General features: G+C 41.5%; 2 protein-coding genes across 4 annotated transcripts in view; one reads left to right on the top strand and one right to left on the bottom strand.

The window, feature by feature from the left end:
* The window catches only part of kcnab1a (potassium voltage-gated channel subfamily A regulatory beta subunit 1a), a 108,541-nt gene extending 87,297 nt beyond the window's left edge, over positions 1-21,244 (top strand). For 2 of the 3 annotated variants that reach the window (XM_080509202.1, XM_080509203.1), the window contains 12 exons: positions 266-303; positions 5,396-5,475; positions 6,351-6,395; positions 9,034-9,078; positions 10,139-10,182; positions 10,345-10,431; positions 13,003-13,088; positions 14,998-15,118; positions 15,754-15,848; positions 16,609-16,729; positions 17,073-17,161; positions 17,254-21,244. In XM_080509202.1, coding sequence (XP_080365328.1) covers positions 266-303; positions 5,396-5,475; positions 6,351-6,395; positions 9,034-9,078; positions 10,139-10,182; positions 10,345-10,431; positions 13,003-13,088; positions 14,998-15,118; positions 15,754-15,848; positions 16,609-16,729; positions 17,073-17,161; positions 17,254-17,343 — 941 coding nt within the window. In that variant the 3' untranslated portion in view covers positions 17,344-21,244. Of the gene's footprint in view, positions 1-194; positions 304-5,395; positions 5,476-6,350; positions 6,396-9,033; positions 9,079-10,138; positions 10,183-10,344; positions 10,432-13,002; positions 13,089-14,997; positions 15,119-15,753; positions 15,849-16,608; positions 16,730-17,072; positions 17,162-17,253 lie in introns of those variants that run through there. The other variant, XM_080509204.1, reaches the window with a different exon arrangement.
* An 85-nt stretch (positions 21,245-21,329) lies between these two features.
* ssr3 (signal sequence receptor, gamma) lies at positions 21,330-23,291 on the bottom strand. Its single transcript, XM_080509228.1, has 5 exons — positions 23,102-23,291; positions 22,715-22,841; positions 22,362-22,460; positions 21,817-21,948; positions 21,330-21,595 (listed from the first exon to the last, which is right to left on the bottom strand). Exons 1-5 carry the CDS (start codon positions 23,232-23,234, stop codon positions 21,529-21,531), a joined length of 558 nt encoding a protein of 185 aa, XP_080365354.1. The 5' UTR covers positions 23,235-23,291; the 3' UTR covers positions 21,330-21,528.
* Positions 23,292-23,565: the final 274 nt, after the last annotated feature.

Below are 23,565 nucleotides of genomic sequence, written 5' to 3'. Positions count from 1 at the left end.
GGATATGTAAAGTCGTAGCAAACACAAACTCTCATCTGCAAAGACACAAAGTGCTGCCAGGCACTCACACAAGAGGACGCTTCAGTTCTGAGCTTCAGCCGGACAGATTCCGTCTCCGGGGAATTCGGCAGCCTCGTGTTACTGCCCAAGGACCAGTTGTGTTTACTCCAGGACGTCAGACACACGCAGGCACTGAGGACTGACAGGATCGAAATTACTCCTTATTGTTTAGATGACGTTGCCTTCTTTTTCTTCTTCTTTGCAGGTACGTGGGTGACATTTGGAGGACAGATAGCAGACGAGGTATAAAACAACTTTGATTTATCTTGTGTTGGCAACTTGTTTTGACTGATCACGGATGATATTCATTGTCTGATCTGAGGATTGACAATGTGCTTAGTGGAGGAGACAGAAGAAACTTGGTGCTTGTCATGAATATGCTGATGAGGTTCATGTCATACATGTAAAATGATTCCATTTAAACAGAAAATAGTTGCCCCAAAGTTAACACTGTAGATAAACAGCAAAAAACCTTGTTGCTAATATAAATACATTTATATTTTCTATAAAAATATATTAGCACAAGTTGCATCGTCTAAATTTGATGAGGCATACACACATAGTTATAAACATGCACACATACAGTACATACATATGTCCGAGTTTGATTATATAGTGATTATTTCATTTATTTATGTCACAGTCCTTATTTTTAAGTTCTGAAACTTGCCATATTCAAATATAATTAAAATTACATACAAGGTCAGAAAGCCTGCAGGCCAAAACAAACATGTCGCGTGTTGTGGAGTCATTTTCGTCGTCAGTGACAGTTTAGTTGCTCTGTTTTCCATCTATAAAAGGTGATGCAGTCTCTGTGTGCGAAAAATCTATTTGTTACAGTTTAGATATTTGTATCACTCTACAAGCACTGCAAATGCCGTGCAAGGTGAAGAGGTGCGTCTTCTTTTCCTATAGGAATTTCCCGTTTTCTTTCTTTCTTTTTTCTTTCTTTTTTTTAATAACTGACTACTTCAATGTGTCGCATTAACGTTGCATTAAGAAAAACAAGCATCTGCAACTTTCCTATCTTGTTGGAACAGCGTGACTGATGAACTGCAGCACTGTCAGCATGGCTGCGAGACATCAGTCACACAATTTTATTTTTTCCCAACTGAACAGTGTCACAGTTAACCAGGCCATACAGTGGGCTCTCTGACAAACGCTTCAATAACGACAGGCTCAATAGGGTCCAGCTTGATTTCTTATCGCTCCCTTGGTAAGGACTTGGTAGAATTGAGTATTTTTGCAGTTTAAGACAGAAAAAGGACACTGTATGTAGTGAAGCCCTCTGCATTGATGAACTCTAACATAGTTTGATGTAGCTGCTGGGGTCATGGATGTGGTCATCGCATGCAGGCACACACGCATATGCACACAATTAAAGTGACACAACGGAGAACAACGTCACCCCAAGGGACACAGAAACAGTAAGCTTATGTAACAGTATTATTTTCTTCACCTTAGGGCTTAGTGCCATCAAGTTACATGGTGCCCTCGAAGCTTAGCACCCTTTTCTCTTCCATTATTCTGGATATCCCCAGTTCAATGTCAGCAATATCACTCCAATACGTCACGCTGCCATTTCAACGGCTTGAAAGTCATGTGGGGAAATGCCGGCAGTCACTTTTTATTTCGACATTGTTGACTCTGTGGCAAATGCAATGTTTAATCTCTCAGTGCAGGCGCACAATAGTTCATTTTAGCTATTGGAAATACCCAGAAAGAGAAAGTGGAGCGTCAGACTGAGGGTCTCCTTGGACCTGCAATGCAAGAGAGGAGCCATCGCGTTCATCGCTGTCGGGTTAGAAAGTCCTCTAAGAGCTGCACAAATACACAACGTGCCGAACACAGAAGTGTGTCGTTGCATAATGATGATAGGATTCTCCCTCAATTTAGCCTATAGAAATCAGTTTCAAATGTCTTACTTTGAACATTCAAATTGTCTATCTGCTGTCGCGTAATTTCATTACTTTAAAAAGAAGTGAAAAGTAATTCTAATTAAGTACTAATTTTCAAACAAAGCCTTTTGGCTCCCCAAAGTAAGTGTTTGGAAGCGCTGTGCTCGGGTTTATTAAATGAAAGGATCATTAAAGAACATCAATCGTAAGAAAACTGACATCTTAAAATGGTATTAGTTACAAACCTCTCATCAAGTCATAATGAAACCCTTTCCTGGCTCCTGGTCTCAGTATAATCACATTCTCACACAGAAACCTCGCATCATCGTCTCATGTGGAGGTATTAACTTATTATCACTCATTGAAAAAGGTCAAAAGAGGATTCATGAATCATGGAGCAAATTTTTAGAATGTGTCTCTCATTTATGTCAACTTTGATGAAGTGAGTTTGGCGGGAATGAGGCGGCGCTGCCCTGAAGTCCTTTCTTTCTCAGGGCTGTGTGGGCCGAGTGTGGGAGGCTGCTGCAGCCTTGAATCTGGGGTTGTGAGCGAGGGAGGGAGAAAGAGAAAGAGAGAAAATGCTTGTTTTTTCATTACGTCTCCTACGAACATGGAAATCCATTCTCCTTTACCGTTTATACCCCAGGATTAAAAAAAAATGAAAAAAATGAAAAAGAAAGGATGAAAAAAAAAAGCCTGAAGCGTCTCTGTCTAGTTGTGTTTCCACCTTCACAGTGACTCAGTGTTCGTCTATATACAGGAGGACGGAGGTGTAGATTCTTCGTGTCTCTGCCCGTTTCTGCAGCTTCTCATGTCCCACCATTTGAAGGACATCTGCCACATTCGGTTCATCCAAAAATGTCCACAAGTTAGACAGTGGTAAACGTGATTACGCAGCAGAGCTCGGTCACCAGTCCAAATTTGCTCGGCCCACAAATGTCACTTTCAGCTCTTTGTAGCAGCGATTGGCTTTTTAGAGTCTTTTGGTATGAGCAGTCATTGTGGACCAAAAGTGGCTCTCGTCCTCCTGGCAGCCTTTTTTTTTTCTTCTCTCTTGACTCTTAATCCTCCAGTGTGACACTTATTTCTGCGTGTTCCTCAGCTCACCTGCAGAATGTGTTTTCGACTATCCTCGGCGTAAGAGTCGACGCTTGCTGCATTTCATTTATTTGATCTATCTGACTGTTTCGCACTTTTTCATTTCTCCTTCGTATTTGTTTCTTCCCTGTGCAAAAACTCTGTTCTCCAGTTAGGAGGAAGAACATGCTCTTCTTCTTCATGTTATCCTTCTTTATCAAATGCCCCTGCCCTCAACTGACCCCCTCCTTTCTTTAAAATCTCCATTATCCAGCTCCATCTTTTCATTCTGCTCTGTTTGTTTTAATGGTAGTCCAGGGCTCACAGGCAGACTGAACTATTTTGAACTATTCTCTCTTCTCTCAGTCTTCCTCTGAAAGCTGTACGTTTATGCCTCACAGTAGAGCTTTAAAGTGGAAAGCATTTGTTTTTCCACATGTTTCAACCTGTATTTAGAGTTTATACTATGTTAATTCTAACCTTTATAATTGCTTTTTTTGGGGGGGTTGTTTTTGAGATGCTCTGACCTTTTTTTTTTTCAAGATTTTACTACCCTTGTCTTTGTGTAGTAATTTTTTGTTTGTTTGTTTGTTTGTTTGTTTTTTTACTTGCTTGACTTCAACTTTATTATTCGTCCCTTGAAGGGTAATTTCTTGTTCTCAATGTAAACTCAAACTACTGTTGGTGTAGGATTGGTTTGTCATGTCAGTTACTGTGACGCAAAACTGTCAGATCTGATTCAGTCGGTTTAGGCGCTGCATCCCATCATATCCACTACAAAGCATTTATTCCTCCTGGAAACAATTACATGCTTTGACTTTGCCCTTGCTCACGAAACGGCCAAAGATCACTTTATTCCCACCAACTGAGTCAAAAGTCATTTGCAGCTGCAAGCCACAAAAACTCCCATCAGTGTTTCGCTGAATTAAAAGAAGTGGGCAGAGGCACACCGGTAACTCTTTTCAAAAGGTTTTGGCAGTTTAAAAGAATTGCCTTTGTATTAGTAGAATATAGACAAGTTTTTTTTTCTTTTTTTTCTAGCAAGAAATCAATCTGATCGACCCTCCTGATGTGCTGCAGAATTTTGAATTGCTTGTTTTTGATCTACTGAGGGGCAGCTGCAAAAAGATTTTTTACAGCGCTTCACTACAACACTTTCTTTAGGGGCTTCCTGTTGATTGATTTTAAAGATATTACTTATCATTTTTCAACAGTTTACTCTGCAGTTTTCCTGCCTGCAATAATGCTTTTAATCAGTTTTGGTTTTTTTATCACCCACTTAGCTATCACAAAGTTTACTGCTGAAAAATGTCAGTTCTGTATCCTCTTTTGTTTATTTGTTCATCACCCCACACAGTATGTATAAGAGTGGACACTTTTAGTTTGTACCTCTGTTAAGTTAGATCCACCAGAGACACTTGAGTTAATGGATGCAGAAAGACTCATAATAACCTATTCATATTAATTAATGGCACAGGAAGACACATGAAACCTGCAGGGCTGCGGCTCTTCAAGACCTCCGTCATTTAAAGCATCAAATAATAAACAATAATAGAATAAACTTTGTAGTAATTGTTAAAGTGTATCTTTGCAGTGTATGCTGGTTGCAAAGATAAGGGTGGGGAAGGTTCAGACTGATTCTCAAAGGAAACATTACCTCGTCCTTCTCCAAATAGCACCTCCAAACTGCCATCTGCCACCAGTGAAACGGCGACACGCACACTCCCACAACAGACTGCACGTGCGTTCACAGGCATATACACAAAGCCAGACAAACACATTTCACACACAGATGCGAGCACGGCTGCGCAGGCAGCATGTACGCAAACACACGAGCGCCACGTGTCCTCCTGTCATCACAAAACTCCACAGGGGAATGATGGTAAATTCACTTAGTCCGCGTGTAATAAAAGTCTGCTGTTGTACATCAGTGGAGTCAAATGATTTTTCACCGGTAATTACACCATGATCCCATAGACTTAATAAAGTGTGCACATTTAACAGAGACACAACCCTATTTGACTGGAGTTATGACCAATCAGAATATAGCTAGACCACATTGTTAAACGTTAGTTGTTGTGAACAGGCACGTGAGATATTGACATAAATAGTGGGCTGCAGGAGAGAAAAAGGCCCGTGCTCGGAGGGAGGCCTGCAGCTGGATTGCGGCAGCGGTGATATTTAAATAAAAGATGAACCTGGTCTTACTTTAATGGTGGATCACATTTCTAACCCATTTTTTTCACCTCAGCTGTGGTTTTGGGTGAATGTGAACAGAGCAATGGGAAGTGCCTAAAAAGATCATTGGTTCTGAGCACTGACCTCTCTGTCTCTTGTGTGTCGGTGTGACCTCTCGCCAGGTGGCAGAGCAGCTCATGACCATCGCCTATGAGGGTGGAGTCAACTTGTTCGACACAGCTGAGGTCTACGCAGGCGGCAGGTGGGTGGCATGCAGCTGCAGCGGAGCTGCGACCGACAGTATCTGCAGCATGATGACACGCAGATGTCCTGTTCCACTGTAGCCCATTAAGTAGCTTCATAGTTTGCGTGAAGGAGGGTCGCCAAACTCATTTTAGAGCTCCATTTCACCTCAATCTAGCTGGATCAGTAAAACTTTGGTCTATTTCATCATGTTTTATACAGTGTAGTAAACATGTGAGGATAGTTATGCAACTTCAGGTCTGACACTAGATATGCATGCAGGTGTGCTCAACATCTCAGACGAAAAAGACTGATGTCCACTCTCAATAGTCAGACTGACTTGTTGGTTTTTGTTTTGACTGTTATAACTTTTGATTGTGAAAGCAACCACTTTGACTTCTCAGTGTGAACATGAACATGGGGGGGGGAGGGGGGACGACGACTATAAATCAATTTCACTTCCGGGGAAGCCACAAAAGAGTGACAGCAACTCAGGCAATCTCCCAGGTCCCTTTAGCTCTAACGCAGTTAAATTCAAACACAATATCCACTCATCCATCATATATACTAAGACAGGGCTGCAGGAGAGACATTGACACACATTCAGCCCAGGTCCAAGTCTCAAGTCAACTAAACAAGAATGTATTTGGATTGTGCAGGAAGGCATAAAGATAAGATTCAACTCCTCACAAAAAGAGAGAGTGAAACTCTTGAATTAAAAAGAAAAAAGGGCTGTGACCTTTTCATTGGGCCATTTTAAAAGCCCATTTATCATCTGATTCGCATAAGGGGTCTGTTCAGCAACATTGTAGAGCTGAAAAATGTGGGGGGGGAAATGTTGATGAATTCAAAGGGCAATTTTAATAACGCCACCTCATTTATTTTGCCTTGCAGGGCTGAAGTCATTCTGGGAAACATTATCAAGAAGAAATGCTGGAGGTAACAGTGACACTATTGTGGCCGATTGCTTCACCGCATCTGCGTAAGAGAGTAAACTGTGGACAAACGATGAGTGGGGAATCGTTTGGTGCATGTAACTGCAGACTGCCCGACTTCCAGGGGGAAATGAGATATAGTCCCATTTTCTTTTTCAATCCATTGAATGAATTCCAGACAACTAGATAGTTGCTTTTCAGCACACATACAGAAACATAATACAACAACATTATATATAAATGTAAGTCTGCCTGCAGGTCTTTTCCTCCTTCCACAAATTTTAAATACATTCCTTTGATGGCGCTATTTAAACATTCTCCGTTTTTTTTATTAATGATCAGCTCTGCCGGAAACAGTGAGGAGAGACTTACAGTGACATCAAAAGAAATTCAAATAGAAATCGTATTTACAGTTTGTGTGTGTGTGTGTGTGTGTGTGTGTGTGTGTGTGTGTTCGTTCTAACCTAGTCGACTGTTTGGGGGTTTCTTTCTATTTTTTTTTTGTCGTCTCATAACGGTGTGTGAGGGAAGTGAAGTCGGTATGAGCTCACAGAGCTTCACCACACCGCTATACATTATGCAGGCATTGTGAAAGAGGATACACTCAGAAAGCCTCAACATGGAGAAAAACACCTTGAATATACAGATATTTTCTATGGAATCCAAAGTAAATGATACTTTCAGTTTGGTCAATAAGTCCCTTATGTTGTCATTAAAAACTTTAATAGTATTTGAGCTGTAATTCTCCCGTTTAATTGTCTAGGATATGTAGTGATTGTTAATGCAGTTTGTCACCTCTTTTGCATTGAAAAAAAAAAAAATTTGCACCAGAGAAACTTTCTGTTGCTCTGAGATTAAATTTCAAAGTGTCTGATTAAAAAAAAAAAAAAAAAGTTAGGATGACTTTTTCTCCATTAGAAATAATGTTAGTTGTTCTTTCCTCAGCCAGCAGCTCAGATGTGTTGCTGTTCCATCATTAATCTGCAGCTCTGTGTCGGAACACACTGCATCACCGGCCGGCAGATTCATGCTGCCAAAGTCAGGACACTTCCAACCTCACATTAAAGTCTCTGGTTGTTGTCCTGAGTTTTTACAGATGAGACTCAAAAGTGCAGAAAAAGAGCTTTTAACAATAATCCACTTTTCACCACTTGATTGGATTGACAAATAAAGGATTGTGGGAAACCTGCCGTTCAACTCTAAGAGCTTTCATTCACTCAAAGGCCTTATTTTGTCTTGTTCTTATTTTTTTTATGTTTTTAAATGCCTTACTGTGGATGTATTGCACATGTCGTAGATGTGACATAGCTCTCATGCTTTTTTGCCTTGATTTTAAAAGTAATCCTTGTGTTTGGCAGGTGGGGTTGCTGTTTAAGGTTTTATTATGTAAAGCACTTTGTGCTGCATTATGCTTGTCTGAAAGGTGCTATAGCAATATTGTTTTTTCGTTTTTCATCATAACAAACACTACTAACCACAAAAAAACGCCTGGAGGGGGGTGAAGTGTGGCTTCCTTCAGTCGCACAACTGTAAAACAGAAGCCGTTTTTTTTATTTTTTTTTATTAAAATGCCACAACAAGCCCGTTAATCCCCAATCACGCTACTAAATTCTCTTTCCCTGGACAGCCCAATTAAACACACGTCTAAACTATGTTAAACTGTTCTGCTCCCGGTGAGATTGTTCAAATATGAACACATTACACACACACCCTCCATTCTCTTCAACGGATGAAACAATCCTGGATCAAATAGAAGGTCACCTTCCTCACAAGGGTCCTCCCTCAGGACTCTACACGTTCTCTTTTTTCCAACAGTTCAAACAGTCTCAAGCCTTTCAGAGTAAAATCCTGCCCCATGGGGTCTTTCCAGTCGGCTGAACCTCGGCTGTAGAGCCCCTCCCTGACCCTCTGAGAGCTCCACACACACTGGAGCCTTTTCTCTTTGTGTCTACTGGACAGGTTTATCTAAATCTTTACTATTAACAAATCTTTACTTTAGCTCATATTGGTCACTGCTTTCATGTTTTTGCCTCTTTTTAATCACATTACCCCAATAATCACATTGATAGAAATACAACAGGACAAATTTAAAGTGAATTATTAAGAAAAGTTAAAAAATTTTAGAAAAAGTATTTTAGAGGCTTGTTTCTTCAGAATACATTTTTTAAGCATGTTTCAAGATATATGAAGAAAGGCACAGGCTGTCTATGGCTGAATACTGATCCTGTTTCACACATTGATCCTCACGAATGTCCTACTTTACCAAACGGTGTCATAAAGGTGTAGTAGTAGCATGAAGTTTTCATTATACCGGCTCTCAACAAAAACTATTTTTTAAATCGACAGAAAATAAAATCAGTGCAAAAGAAAGTTAATGATACTTCTTTCTTGCAGTAGGATATTTCGTAGGCCTACCTTCACTGAAGTGGCCTGATGTCATCTGATTTGGTGTCATCACTGCTGTGTTGCGCTCAGCTGAATATTAATAGTAATTTAAACTCATAAATCTTGAGATTCTGAGAGACAAACCTCTGTTAAGTACAGGTTGGCTTCATTCAATGTCTGTCCTCAATGAGAGACTTCCTAAACGGCCATCATGCCTCCATGTCGTCCACTCTGTGTCTCCCTCTGCTCCTCTTTAGGCGGTCCTCACTGGTCATCACTACCAAACTCTACTGGGGAGGAAAGTGAGTATCAAACTTGGTGGCTGAGTTTGTTTTCAATGGTGTATTGATTCCAGGAAAAATAGTATTAGCTACTGTACATAATTAAATATTTACAAAGTTTACTGTAATAATCATAAATTACTGGAAGAGTGTGAGGAGCTCTCTCATCATTTGTGTGAATAAGAAAGACACTGTATTTGATTTCGTAAGGACTGTGTGATACCGATCAGCTCATAAACTTTTAAATGGCTCTGCATGCAAAGAAGGAGACGTAACGGACTGACTTCTTGTCTGCCTTTGAAAAAGCAAAGAGGGAGACTTACAAATGAAGACACATTATCTTACAGACACCACAGCCTTAATGCGGATGAACAAAAGGAATTAAGTATTCACTTTATGTAGAGTAGCACAAAAACATATGAATCAGACTATGTCCAACAACTTCTTAAGCACACACACACACACACACACACACACACACACACACACACACACACACACACACACACACACACACACACACACACACACACACACACACACACACACACACACACGCACACACTCACCGGCTGCATGGCTGAGGTGGACCAACTGGTTGTGGTGATAAGGAGGGAGTCATTCTCTGGCTCTTCAGCACATCTTCATCCCTGAAGAGAAGAATTTTTTTTCTGCCCATCTCTCTCCTATAAAGTTCGGATGCACAGTGATGCTGACTCATTTAAGCGAAAAGCCTTAAAATATTCATTTGGATCTCACATTTTTCGTCATCCAGATGTGTCCTAAAAATCACTTGGCTCATTTAAAGTGACATGATGGACAGCTCAAATCAATCAATTCAGGGACGTTTCAGATAATGTTGAAGTCGTTTTAATGTATTTGTTTTTTTGCTTCCTGATTTTCCCTCTGTAGCATGTTCTGTAAGATTAAAAAAAAAATAAAATTTCATACTAAGAAATGTTGCCATTTTACCCATGATTCTTCAGAGGCATTCGAGATTAATAAAAACTTAAGAGATGTGCAGTTATGCATAAGAAAGCAAGCAGATTTTTATGACTGGCTTCATGTTTTATCCCACCAGAGCAGAAACGGAGAGAGGACTGTCAAGGAAACACATTATTGAAGGTGAGTACTGCAAGCACACAGTGCTCGCTTACTTTGCTTGACATGGAGGGAAAAAAATCACTTTAAAACAGGATTTTCCTTAACTGAATGTGCTTTATTTCCCACCACACCGTTTGTAGCCAGTACACCCTCAGCCCTCACTCTCCTCTCTGTGCGTCTCAGGTCTGAAAGGCTCTCTACAAAGGATGCAGTTGGAGTACGTAGATGTAGTTTTTGCCAACCGTCCAGACAGCAACACTCCCATGGAAGGTGAGTTTAATCAAGATTAAGCCACATCGAGTCAAAGAAACAAATACGGTTAGGTTTTATCAGAGGTTGGATTCATTTTTTTTTTCATGTTTAACTTGGATTAGTGTGCAGTCATTCATCCATCTTTTAAACCCACTCACCCTTAGAGTTAGAGCGATATCTCAGCTATTAAAGGAAACTCATAATTTACAGTGCTGTCACAGAGCTTCTTTAGACGAGCAAACTTAATTGTGTAATTATACAGTTTTGTGAGGTCATCAAAGCAGCACAGGCTAGATTTTCAGATCTGATGCAAGTTACAGGGAGGAAAATACTTAAATGGTTGCTATAGCCTTTATTAAACAATGTCAAAATTCTGTCTGATTCAGTACATTGAATCTTTTCTTGGGAGTAAATCACTGAGTTTCAGGTTTGACTGACATGTCCATGAGCCATATGCTGCACCTTATTCATTCATTTTCCCTAACATTTTACATCAACTTCCCTATGATAACAATATATAGAAAGTTCATTTTAAAATGTTTGTAAGTTTATTGAGAATAGGAAAAAGCACTGTGAATTTGTATGTGCTATATAGGTGCAGATGTTTTTGTATTTCACCAATCTTAGACAGTGTAATGTTTCGAGCTGTATTTCCATATTAACGACTTCTCGCAATGTATGCTATTTTAACTGTTCCAGATATTTTATGTTTTCACTTTCAGAATTATTCGGGTTTAGCTTTCTGTTTGCATCTTTCCTATCACAACTTATTCATTGAACAGAAATCATTTTGTATAAGTTTTTTTTTTTTTAAATATATTTAGATCATGATCAATATTTAGATCACCAGTGTAGCTGAAAGAAGGAAGGAAGGCAGCCACGTGTATTTCTATAATGACATTCATGTTGATGGTACATTGGTTCGAGCTGGTTCCTCATTAGTCACTGCTCTTTGCTGTTCATTGTAGTTTTTCTTTTTATATCCCATTAATTAGTCCCGGTGCTGTGATGGACTAAAGTCCTGTGCAGGGTCCACTGAGCCTTTGTCCAAATTCAGCTTTCAGCATGTCCTTGAGTTGAATAAAGTGGGATACAATGTGGATAATAAGTACAAAGAATTGCTCTGCAGGGATTTTTTTTCTTTTTCTTTTTACAATCAATCAGAATCTGGCTGATTTTACATTGAGTTACTTCACAAATTTTTGGCAGTTTTATTTGACAATTTCACAAGACATTTAGGTATGCCGGTCTAAATAACTGAAAGCTTTATTTTCATAGAACTGTGATGGATCTGACTCCTCTCCATTTGCCCTTTTATGGATTCCTATCCTAACACTGTTCCTCACTGATGAACTGTAAGATCTATAGTCCTGGTTTGTGCACTCTCTGTTGACTTTGAAATTGAGGCAGAGAGTAGGGATGTCAGGAGGAATGGGGCTGCCAGAGATGGGGACAAGAAAGTGAATTGTTTGCTTGCTATAATACTGTGTTATTTCCCTCGGCAGGATGCTATTGAGTAAGACATTTGTGTTTCACAAGTGTTAATTATCATGTGCCAGAGTGAAGACACAAACCAAACCCGTTATCGCAAGTCCTTGTGGGTCTTGAACTCGAAATATAGTTTTGAACGTTGTCTATTTCAAGGTTTGCTCCTGACCTTTTCCTCACGGTCTGTGTTTACTTGGATCTGCTCATCTCTGATGTGCTGTCCTGGCAGGAGCCCGTTATGCGAAGTGAAACACGAGTCCCGCCACAGCGAACGGCTGCACTATAATTGGAGTGAGGGCGAAGCGATGATGAATAACCTTAATGACAGTCCTAATCTGAGTTTTGGTTGGCCTTGACTGCCGTTGGCTCGCACAGTCAGCAGTTTTGGAGCTAATTGCATGATTAAAAATGCAGCAGCTTCAATGTGATCAGAGGGGCTTTAGTGTGTGAGCTTGTTAGTTTGTCCCCGGAGTGTGTTATAGACGGACGGTGAGCCGTGAGCCGGTAAGATAGACTTGAGAAGGCGGGTGGCCTCGGAAAGGCTTCTTCTTCTTCTTTTTTTTTTCTTCTCTCCTGGCAGTTCATCACAGAACCAGATCAAATTAAAGATACTCCTGGGGTTTTATTTTTTCAGTGCCATCCTTTATTTTATTTTCTTGCTAGTTATAAATTCGCAGTTCACAAAGGCCTGCTTTCTCATTCTGTGTGTGACGTTTTTGTGGGTTTCATTCACATTTCTCTTCCTATCAGTGTCGTAGAATCTTCGGCCCTCTCTCAGCTTTTACCTGCAGTTTACTTTGTTGTTCATACTGATCAGGGTTTCACTTCATGAAAACAACAGGGCTGAATACTTTGCTCTTATTCATAAAATGTATTAGAATAAAGCCCATGTACCCCCCCCCCCCCCCTTTTTTTTTTTTTATCACCAACGTGCATCGAATGAGGCTCCACAGCCCAAGACAAAACCAATACCATATGTTAGACTGAAGTTGGAGTTGGCATAATGTATTTCAAGTGTTTTATCCATCACTGCCAATGTATATGGAACCAATCAACAAGTTGTTGTTCCGGTTGACTGATATATTGTGTAATTCTTCACAGAGATTGTTCGTGCTATGACCTACGTGATAAACCAAGGCATGGCGATGTACTGGGGGACGTCTCGATGGACAGCCATGGAGATTATGGTGAGCAGTAAAGACATTTTTCATCTCAAGACAGGGAGATATGTGGAATACCAGTCACTGAATTGAAAGAGAAACTTCTTTTTTTTTTTGCAGGATATTTTAATGCTTGTTTGATTTTCTTAATGAAAATCTTCTGAAAATTTCCACTTGGAATCACATTGGGACAATTTTGGCATCCTGTTCAGATGAAAATGAGGTCTCTCTCAACTTTGGCAATACATTTGTCTTCAGAGGTTAAATAAGAAGTGCAGAAGAGGGACAAAGTCTAGCGTTATTTCTCATTTTGACACCCCTAAGCTTCAAGAATCAACAAGGTCAGTATGTAAGTGACACATTTGTGAGGCGCTGTGAGGAAACTGCAAATCCTGTTGAAATAATCTCAACATGTCTTTGAGTTGAGGGAGGAGTGCACAGGGAGAACATGTAAACGTACGACAGAAACTCCCCTGGCATTTCCAAACCTAGAACTTTCTTACTATTTGAACATTTCATTTTGTTCTTGAAGGAAACTTTTACAGTTGCAATTTCAAGTGATTTTTTTTTAAAGCTGATATAACAAAAGAACATTTCCACTTTGACGGAAACTCCACTTTAAAAAGAAAAAAAAAATCAAAAGAAAAGCTTATGGGATTTCAACAACTTTACACTATGCAGGGTTAATTTTAGCCACTTGCTGTCTAATGTCATCCTCCATACATTGCTCATCTTGAAATAGACTAATCTGAGGGAAACTTTACAGCTGAATGATTTGAGTAAATCATCTTCTGTGCAATGTTAACGTCAGAAACAATCGACGTGGCTCCGTTTCTGAGTACACGAGGAACGCGGAGAGCTGTGAAATGAACACATGCCTGAAGTGACATTCAAGGACCTATCAGCCATCCTCTGCCTCTCTTATCTTTTGGTCTCTTTATCAGCCTCCCGCTCCCTCCGAGCGCAGTGCGACGTGTTGACACCCTCTCTCTGTGATCGTGGTGAAAGGGAACAGATATCTTTAGAGAACACAAGCTCAGATGAAAGCTGTGTAATTGAGATAGCATGGGTAATGAAGAGTAGAGATTTGTGTGTGTGTGTGTGTGTGTGTGTGTGCGTGCGTGCGTGCGTGCGTGCGTGCGTGCGTGCGTGCGTGCGTGTGTGTGTGTGTGTGTGTGCGTGTCCGTGTGCGTGCGCGCGCGTGCAGGGTGTAAACACAGCCTCTCGCTGTACAGTACGACACGCAGCTGCACGCGTTTCGGTGCAGAGAGGTCAGGGGGTGTTTTGTAAAGCTGATCGACTGCACTGACATTATCCTTGTGTTACGCCGAGTCAGTTCCCCTCCCACAATGCCCCCATCCTGACTCGTCTTTCACAGCGGGAAACCCAGAAAATAAACGGGTATTTCAGGAACAATTGTAATATCTCTGGTGTACGTGTGTGTGTGTGTGTGTGTGTGTGTGTGTGTGCGTGTGTGTGTGTGTGTGTGTGTGTGTGTATGCACGCATGTCGCGGGTGATTTTCAAAGACGTGTGGAAAGAATAGATAAGAGGACACACTCATATGTAAGGAAATTTAAATATGATGCCTGGGAGAGTTGTGATATGGAATATTGATTGGGTGACTTACTGTGAGCTGTGCATTTGAATTTGTGCCACGCTTCCACAAGCTGATTACCGCCCCACCCCACCCCCCTCTCATTTCCCTCCCTCAGATTTGCCCGTCACTATCCTTCCCTCCTAACCTGTGGTCTTGGATATCATCATTTTATTCATTCTCTTGCTTTCCTTCTTTCTGTCTGGCTTTTTTTTTTATGAAATATTTGACGACGACCCGCCATAGAATCGAAATGAAAAAACAACCTATAATCTCACTCTTAACGTCGTAATGATATGCCATGTCTTACCCTGCCGTTTTGCTTCTCTTTTATCTCCAGGAGGCTTATTCTGTGGCAAGACAGTTTAATCTGATCCCTCCAGTGTGTGAGCAAGCTGAGTATCATCTCTTCCAGAGGGAGAAAGTTGAGGTGCAACTGCCTGAACTTTACCATAAGATAGGCAAGTATGCTCTGTGTGTGTGTGTGTGTGTGTGTGTGTGTGTGTGTGTGTGTGCGTGCGTGCGTGCGTGCGTGCGTGCGTGCGTGCGTGCGTGCGTGCGTGCGTGCGTGTGTTTCCCTCAGCTGTCATGCTGGCCAACCTCACAACCACCAAATTAATTAAGAGTCAATCAGCAGGTAGCAGATGACTCGCTGGGGCCTCGCCTGATTGGCCAGATGGTGTGTGTGCACAGCCTGTGTATCCATCTGAAATCAAACATTTATCACTGTGGATTTTAATTGTTTATTCGATGAAGGGAATTGTGAATTGTGCTCAGTATGCTGGTGCGAGAAGTAGTAGCTCTACCAAACTTTTGTGTGGGAGAAAATGAGGTCCAGTGTTATTAACGATACAACACACTTTATTGTCTCCCTCGGAAGGTTTATTTATTCGTGTCAAGTTTAGAAAGAATCTATAACATTGCCATTTCTTACTCATTACCATTGACTTTGTAACATCCTCTCCTCTGTCATCACCTCATATATTTTCTCTTCTTTTCGACACTGTTTTCACACTTTTTTTTTCTCACCTTTTCCTCTGGTATGTCTCGCTAAAAACTCATCCTGTTGAACTCCCTGCGGTCTCCATGGTTACAGGAGTTGGGGCGATGACGTGGTCGCCGCTGGCGTGCGGCATCATCACGGGAAAGTATGAAAATGGCATTCCGGAATCTTCCCGAGCCTCCATGAAGGTGAGACGGACAAGAGGTGAAGATGGTTCTGAAATATTCCTGAAAGATGTTTGTTGTTAATTTCACATTTTAGATGAGATGCAACCAAACTGTCGTTGCACTAAAATGTCGGAAATGTTCTTTTCAATTTTTGAGTTCATTAAATCTTATCCTCTTCCAAAATTCTTGCATGCACAGGAAGAACATGCAACCACAACAAGAGAAACACCGAACCACTACACAATCATGTGGCCTTCTGCAGACAGTGAATGTGTGTCACACTGACAAAAAAGATTAAGTGAATATCCTCATACCTTGACCCACATGCTGAAAATAGTGTGGAAACCCCTTGGACCTTGGTGAAGATTTCGAGTAACATTTTAATTTTCACACAAACATCACCACCAAAAACAGCTTTATTTCACCTCAGTATCATTTCACGAGTCTGATGTTTTCTGAACCAGTGAGACGTAGAGAAACTGATTCATGCTTTTGTTTTTACACGCCTGGATTATTATAATGCTTTACTTACTGGATTACTCAAAATCACAGTTAACAGACTACAAGTGGTTCAGATCTCGGCAGCTGGAGCACTTGCACGTACAAAAAGCAAGAGAGCAGATGACACATCACCACACTGGCTTCCCGTCTCTTTAAAATTCTATAAATAGTTGATGCACCTTCATACATTTCTCAGGTTATTTACTGAGGTGTTTGGAGCACTTCAGACTCATTTCTGTTTACCGGTTCTCCCCCTCCTCTCCCTTCTCTCCGCTATCAGTCCTATCAGTGGTTGAAGGAGAAAATTGTAAGCGAGGACGGAAGGAAGCAACAGGCTAAGCTGAAGGAGCTCAACCACATTGCAGAGAAGCTGGGATGCACCCTGCCTCAGCTGGCTGTGGGTAAGACTCCCCTGGAATATGAAAAATACAGTGGAAGCAGTGTAAAGCCGCTGCTTTCAAAGCAGCATCGCTCGGGGCTGCAACACCAGAGCCCCTCTGGTGTTCGACGTAAGCAGGAGTTTGTGCTTTCAGCTGCAGTATAAAACAGCTGGTAGTGCTGTGTGAGGTTTATTGGTTGGAGAAAGAAAGTATCGCTCTGCTTCTGATTTCAAACACACAGAAAACAGCAATAAAGGGCAATTCAGGAAGTTAAATTCTATTTCTAATTTGCTGTGAGACAATAACAATGAGCATCATGCTGTCAAAGTGTTTGACGTTAACATCCTTCTATTTTCGTTCCCAGCGTGGTGTCTAAGAAATGAAGGCGTGAGCTCGGTCCTTCTGGGAACTTCCAACCCAGAACAGCTGACTGAGAACCTCGGGGCCATACAGGTTGGAACAAACAGAGGCAGCCCACCCATGTTTGATTACAGATCAGTGTCCCTATCGCCAAACGCGTGTCTCACTTCATCTCGCCCTCGCAGGTCCTCCCCAAGATGACCTCTCACGTGGTGTCAGAGATTGACCACATCCTGGGCAACCGGCCGTACAGTAAGAAGGACTACCGCTCTTAGACCAGGCTGGTGGACAGCTGTACCTACCGACCTTAACCATACACGCTACCTTGGACCCTCAGTTCATTGTTCATGTCCCTGGTTCTCTCCCAGGGCCCCACTCAGCTCCAGCCCACTCCAGCTTGGAGCAGACAGCCTCGCTCAGTGCAGCGTTTTCAAACTGTCTCTTTGAGATTCGTCTTGCTCAGATCAGCTCAACCAGGCTCATCTCAGGTGCAGTCCAGCTCAGCCAAGAACAGCTTTAAAAAAAAACAAAAAAAAAAACACAGCCTCATCTGCTTGAGTAGATTAAAATGTGTAGCGCAACCCCCCACCCCTCCACACACCCCACCGAACTCAGTGTTTCCCCATTTAGCAACGATTCCCACAGGAGTAACTATGCAGCGCTTACAGCAGTTAAGGCTAAGATTAAGTCATTTAAAGCATCAACACCAATACCAGTACCAATGTTGTTATGGAATTCAATTACCTTAATATCGTGTGACTTCTGTATGATGGCGAGGTGTGCAACAAGAGCTCCTCAACCTCATTCTCACTTCTACATTGGCTGATAAAAACATAACGTCACTGCAGTTATATTCAAAGTAAAAGTGCCTTGCTCCAAGGCTCAAAGGTATTTGAAGCTTATAGAGAGACATCTAAGCGACTTATTCATTTTTGCTCCCCGTGTAATCACAATTCAGCACACGGCTCAGACCTCTGAGACAGAAATCCACCTTTGTAAAAGCCAGACTTCCGCTCTCAAGTAATTTAATTTGTGCATAAAATTCACATCCAACACATATTTTATTTATGAGAACTACTGTACCACAGCTGAATACTTCAATGCAAGCACCTCACGCTTGGGAACTGGAGGTCCCACATGAAAGTGTACATGAGGTGGCTTCTGCTGCATGCTTCCTAAGACCCATTCCTTCACCACCCTCCCCTCCCAGGTGTGTTTTATTCAACCGCTATGCTGCAGCAAACAAATTTAACCATGTGAGCCTAATGCCCGCACCTCCTCTGTCACACATACATGAGGGTGAAATGGCTCCTTCTCACTTTAATGTTTGGTTCAGGAAAGAGGAAATGACCTGCTCGTATTTATTGAAAACTGAGCTTTATGAATATGAATGCGGCCTCAAAAAACTATTTCCTTAAGAGCTTGAATTACCCTTCAAACACCTATCAAATATAGTACTCTAGTTAGATTAGTACGGAGTCGTCTTCGGTAGATACTGTAGGCTGCAGATCCTGAGCGTATTAACCAACAGATGCATGTTTCCCAGCGATAGTGTGCCTCTTTCTTCTCTTCGACAAAGCACATACTTAAACAACAGGAAGGAGTCGGATCCGAACCCTGCGAGCTCAGAGAAAACCCAGTGAAGCAGGGGATGTGGGACGGTGAGTACCAGCACAGGCAAGACTGTGAGCGAGGAGAAGCACGTCGCCCTCGTGTGAGCGTCCCGAGGAACTGCAGCTTTTGCTTCACAAAATCGCAGAGGAGAGATGCTGCTTGAAAAAAAAAAAAAGACTTTCCCTCTCTCGGTTGGCATTCATTTCTGCCCGTGGACTGAACCCCGGATCACTCATTGCTTCAAAGCACCTCAAGGATAAGAATTTATGCGTATAATGAACTGAAGGGATGACTGACCTCTGCTCTGCTCTGCGAAACACTGCTTATTAATGGCACAATGTGGCATAAAACGAAGGTACTTCAGACGTGGCATTGATTGCAGTATTTATTCTAGAGTAGGTAATAAATATAAAACTTATTTTAACATTTTGAAATATAGTTTTTGTTTGAAATGTACATATGTTAAGGACAAACTTGTAACATAAAGATGCCTCACGTGTGTTTGAGGACTTCTCTGTACTGTATGGCTAGAATATAAATAAGATGTACATAGAATTATTTTGTTGCTCCACTGCAGTATCACTGCATCAGTTGCAGTGTTTGGGTCATTCTTCATCCCATTCTCCTCCTCCTCTTCCAGCCTTACTTTACACTGTCACACAATTCAGTTTTGGGTTTTTTTTGCCTTCCCAGAGATTCGTCATTGAATTGATTTCCAAGGAACGAGGGCCTGATTTGCATTGCATAATGAGAGCCGTAATGAGCCGAAATGTTTCTCTGTGACTTCAACTCTTGATCTCTGACCAAGTGGCTCCACGCCCAAGAGTTCATGGTTTTGCACTGTCATGCAATATTTTCTCTTTGTTTCATGTGGAAACCAAGCCATCACCTGGGATCAGCAGAAGCGTTGGCCAGGTTCCAGCTCAGTCCCGTTTTGTGGGCCTCATTTGTTGACTTGTCACACAAAAAGTGTTTCATTTAAAAAGAAGAATAAAAATTATAGCTGCGCTCTCGCAGTACTTTTTCAGAGAACATCGGATTTGAATGACAAATGCAAACAACTGGTTAGACTGACTAAAATGTTAATTCCTTCTTTGTTAAAGAGCATTTTTCTCCTCATCTGAAGCACCTATTGTTCTTTATTTGTGGTAAAAAATGTTTGAAATTAAAATAGTTTTTCAACGTGAACTTCATGTTTGTGATCAAGTCAACAAATTGCCCAACAGTTAAAAATTTGAGTTTGATCGCGGCCACCTGACAAGAGTGCCTTGATTTGAGTGCTGCTTCAAGAGTTCAGGGATGTCTTTCATTTACAAGCTGGCTGGTGTTTGGGTGATGCCTTAAAAATAACATAATGGAAGATCATACATGCAGATTATAGTTTTTCAGGTTTACCGTTTCTTATTTGGATAGAAGGTTGGGAATACGAAGCATTCATAAACAGTCATTTAAAATAAAAATAAAAAATAAGAGAAGGAATCTTGAAAAGGTCCTGCTTCTCTACGTCAGTGTTTTTCAACCACTGTGCCGCAGCACACTGGTGTTCCGCGAGATCTAGTCAGGTGTGCCGTGGGAAAGTTTTCTAAAAATCATTTGCTCTCACAACCACTGTCAGCTGTGAGAGCAGTGTGTTGAAGAGTAATCATGTATAAATACTCTTCGCCAATAGATGGCAGCACATAAATTTGCCGGTTAAATCAAAACTTAACAGACGTCAGTCTGGTTAATCACCACCACCTGCGGCTGCTCCCATCTTGTATCAAAGTACTGTGTCAGTGACAGTGATGGAGAAGTTTTTGAAAAGGAAGAATCTAACCAGGATCTCAGCTCTGTGTTCATCCAAACAGGCCCAGGGTTCACACTGTGAGTAAAAATAAAAAAAAGAAATTGGGGAATACTTTTTTTCTATATTTATTTGATTCCTGTTGATAAAACTTTGACGAGAATGACTTTATATTGTTAATATAGGATACAGAGTTTCAAATTTTAACATTTTCTGGTGGTGGTGTGCCTCGAGATTTTTTCCAAACAAAAAGGTGTGCCTTGGCTCAAAAAGGTTGAAAAACACTGCTCTACATGATGCATCTTGGCCTTTATTTTGTACAACAGCCAATGAAAATGGGTTTAACACCTGAATCGCTCCTCGACAGACTTTGCGTTATCTCTCAGGAGCATGTAGAAGCAAAGAATATTTGGCTCCACAGAACACAAAAATGTTAATCTGAGAAGAAAAAAAACCCCTGCAGCTCTTATAAGGAAATGTTTTTTGAACTGTGATATAACTCAACTTAAATCTGTAGTCTAAAAGGAACATGGACTCCTTTAACACTTGTAAAAAAAAAAAGGGGGGGGGGGGCAAATGAATATATTTATCTGTAGCAAAGTTTCAATCAGGTAATTTGGTTTAGGCTTGATTTGAATCAACCTAAATCAAAGGTTTAATGTCTTCTACATGGTTATGGGGAAAAACTTGAGTTGTGTTCCCTTTTTCTTTGTGTGTGAGGCGTGTAAACCATCAATGTATCGTTTCCTCTCCTGATCAGTGGTTCATCTGTAAATAATCTATACCAATGTGTGATTAGAAATAAACGCAATGCCAATGGAAATGTTTGAGTCACGCAATCGATGGACAAGTGGGACACGTATACTTGATCTTTTGAGCTTTATTTGTTACAAAAAACAGGACAGACCTGGAGGAATACCCTCCAGACACTTGATCATGAATTTCATGAAGCTGAACTGTGAGATCTCCATGCCCCCATTAAAACCTTGTCCTATCCCAAGTGAAAAACAATATATTGTATACCATTTTCTCAACTCCTCCCCATCATCATCATCCTCCTCCTTTACTTGGAGCCTGTCGACAGCAGAGCGATGAGTCCCGATGAGGCACTGATTGACAGAATGTAGTTGCTGGGAAAAGGCAGGTTAAGGAGAAAACGCATTAAGAACCAGATGACAACTCACCTACTAAAGAGGCTGTAATAAGATTTGAAAATAAGTAGTGTGGAGAAAATTGAACATTGGCAAACAGGCGAGCAAAATACGAATTGGTAAAAAAACAAGTTCTTTCATTGCAAGCACTCCGCGGAGTGTTAGAAGATTGAACGCATGTCGTTCGACTGAAAGGATACACGGTGGGGTTGAAGTTCTTGAGCAAGAAAAAGGAGGCGACGATCACGAGGACCAGGAAAAGAGTGTTGTTGTAGAAGATGGAGAAGGTGGTGGCCTCGTAGTCGGCGACTTCATTCTTCTTCCACAGGATCCTGTTGGCGGGAGAACAGCTGGATGTTAGTGCCTGCTTAATATCACAGGTGGAGAGACACTCTACTGACCAGCCTCCTCCGTGTCTGTGTCAAAGTCCACATTCAGCCTGTGGTAAGATAGTTGTGGAGCTTCAATACATTACAGCAGCGCTATGCACATTTCAGGCAGGTGTGGAAATAAATTAAAGTTGATAGTGTGATCATCATTGGTCTTCAGGCAGCACTTGTACCATTGTTTGGCACACTTCATAATACATTGTGCCACAGCAAAAGTATTTTAATCAACAATACAGTCAATAGGCAGGAGTTTCTCTCGTCTGAACATCACTTTCACGGTTCCATTTTCAAGATTTACATAAAAATACTATTATTCTGCCACAAACGGCTGACCTTTTAGATGAATTGTCACTCACCTCTCATCTTTCTCCTTGCGCGACATCTTGCGATTGTCAGCCTCAGACAGCTTCCTCGTTACCTCCTTGGACACAGCGTCCTCACGCTTCTGGGCGACTCTGGAAGATGAAGACATCCGTATGAATTAGGAGGAAGGCTTCAAAGACAGAAACCGACTGAATGACGAGTAATAAAAGGCAAGTGCTCCACATTGTGTGAAATTACCACCTGAAGTTAGACTTTCCTGAAATGAGGGTTCACTATATGATCATGTAATTACAGATGTGCAAGGGTAAAGAGCAGCTTGTGTCCAGACCAGAGAATCAAACAGGTACGTGTTACAATCACTGGGTGCAGTTTTTGTCCCTCTTACTTGTGTTTGAGCACAAACTTGACGTTCTTGTAGGCAAAAGCCACCAGGTATGTGCTGACCAAGGTCATCACAGCGTACAGGACGGCAGACTGGACCAGGTCCATGTGCCAGATTCTCCAAAACAGCCCTACAGACAGAGACAAAGCGAGAGAGAGAGAGACAGAGAGAGAACATTTCAGAAGGTCCTCCATGTGTTACTGATGATAGCCTCAGTCCTGCTACAAGCTCATTTTATCACTTTATCAAAGACAACATACTCTTAATATGCTCGCGTGCGTCTTGGAGCCTCTAAAATTGGTCACATTTCCAAATGCAGAAGTTAATTATTTCAGCTTAGATGAGGGAGGTGTTAGCTCCTTTAGCTCTTGTTAGCTCCCCGGTACTCACAGATTGGAATCGCGGACACGATCAGCGCGTTCCCGTAAAACAAAGCAGTGGACTTGGCGGAGAGGTTTCTGCTGAAGTCCTGCAGGAGCAGGTCCTCCTCGGACTGCTGCTTGCTGTTGCCTTTGGGTGCCATGTCTGCTCAGAGCCCGGACTAAAAGAGGACTGACACGTCGGTGAGAAGAAGAAGAGGGACGCGTCAGCATTAACCCGGAAATACGAGGCACGGAGTCTTCTTCGTGAGGAAGACGGGAGTTCATCGGCGAGTGGCTGCCCCCTGCGGACAGACTGAAGCATTACACCTGCAGCACCAAGAGCTTCACAACTCATCTCACGAGCCTTTTGAAATAACCACAAATGTAGCAACATGTTTGATCTTTTGTCATAATACCATTGGATTTAGTAAGTAATAAGTTGAAGCAGCATTAAAAAAATAAATAATTGAAAACCTAATAGCTGCAAACAGT

Source organism: Blennius ocellaris (genome assembly GCF_963422515.1).
Source record: "Blennius ocellaris genome assembly, chromosome: 2".
NCBI lineage: Eukaryota > Metazoa > Chordata > Actinopteri > Blenniiformes > Blenniidae > Blennius > Blennius ocellaris.
This window is presented reverse-complemented; position numbering and strand designations above follow the sequence as displayed.

Excerpts from the sequence above, each read along its gene's own strand:
- ssr3 (XM_080509228.1), bottom strand. The coding sequence starts at position 23,234 with ATGGCACCCAAAGGCAACAGCAAGCAGCAGTCCGAGGAGGACCTGCTC. Across the intron at positions 21,949-22,361 it reads CGCAAGGAGAAAGATGAGAG|GATCCTGTGGAAGAAGAATG; the intron begins GTGAGTGACAAT and ends TCCCGCCAACAG. Across the intron at positions 21,596-21,816 it reads AAGAACTTCAACCCCACCGT|CAACTACATTCTGTCAATCA; the intron begins GTATCCTTTCAG and ends GCCTTTTCCCAG.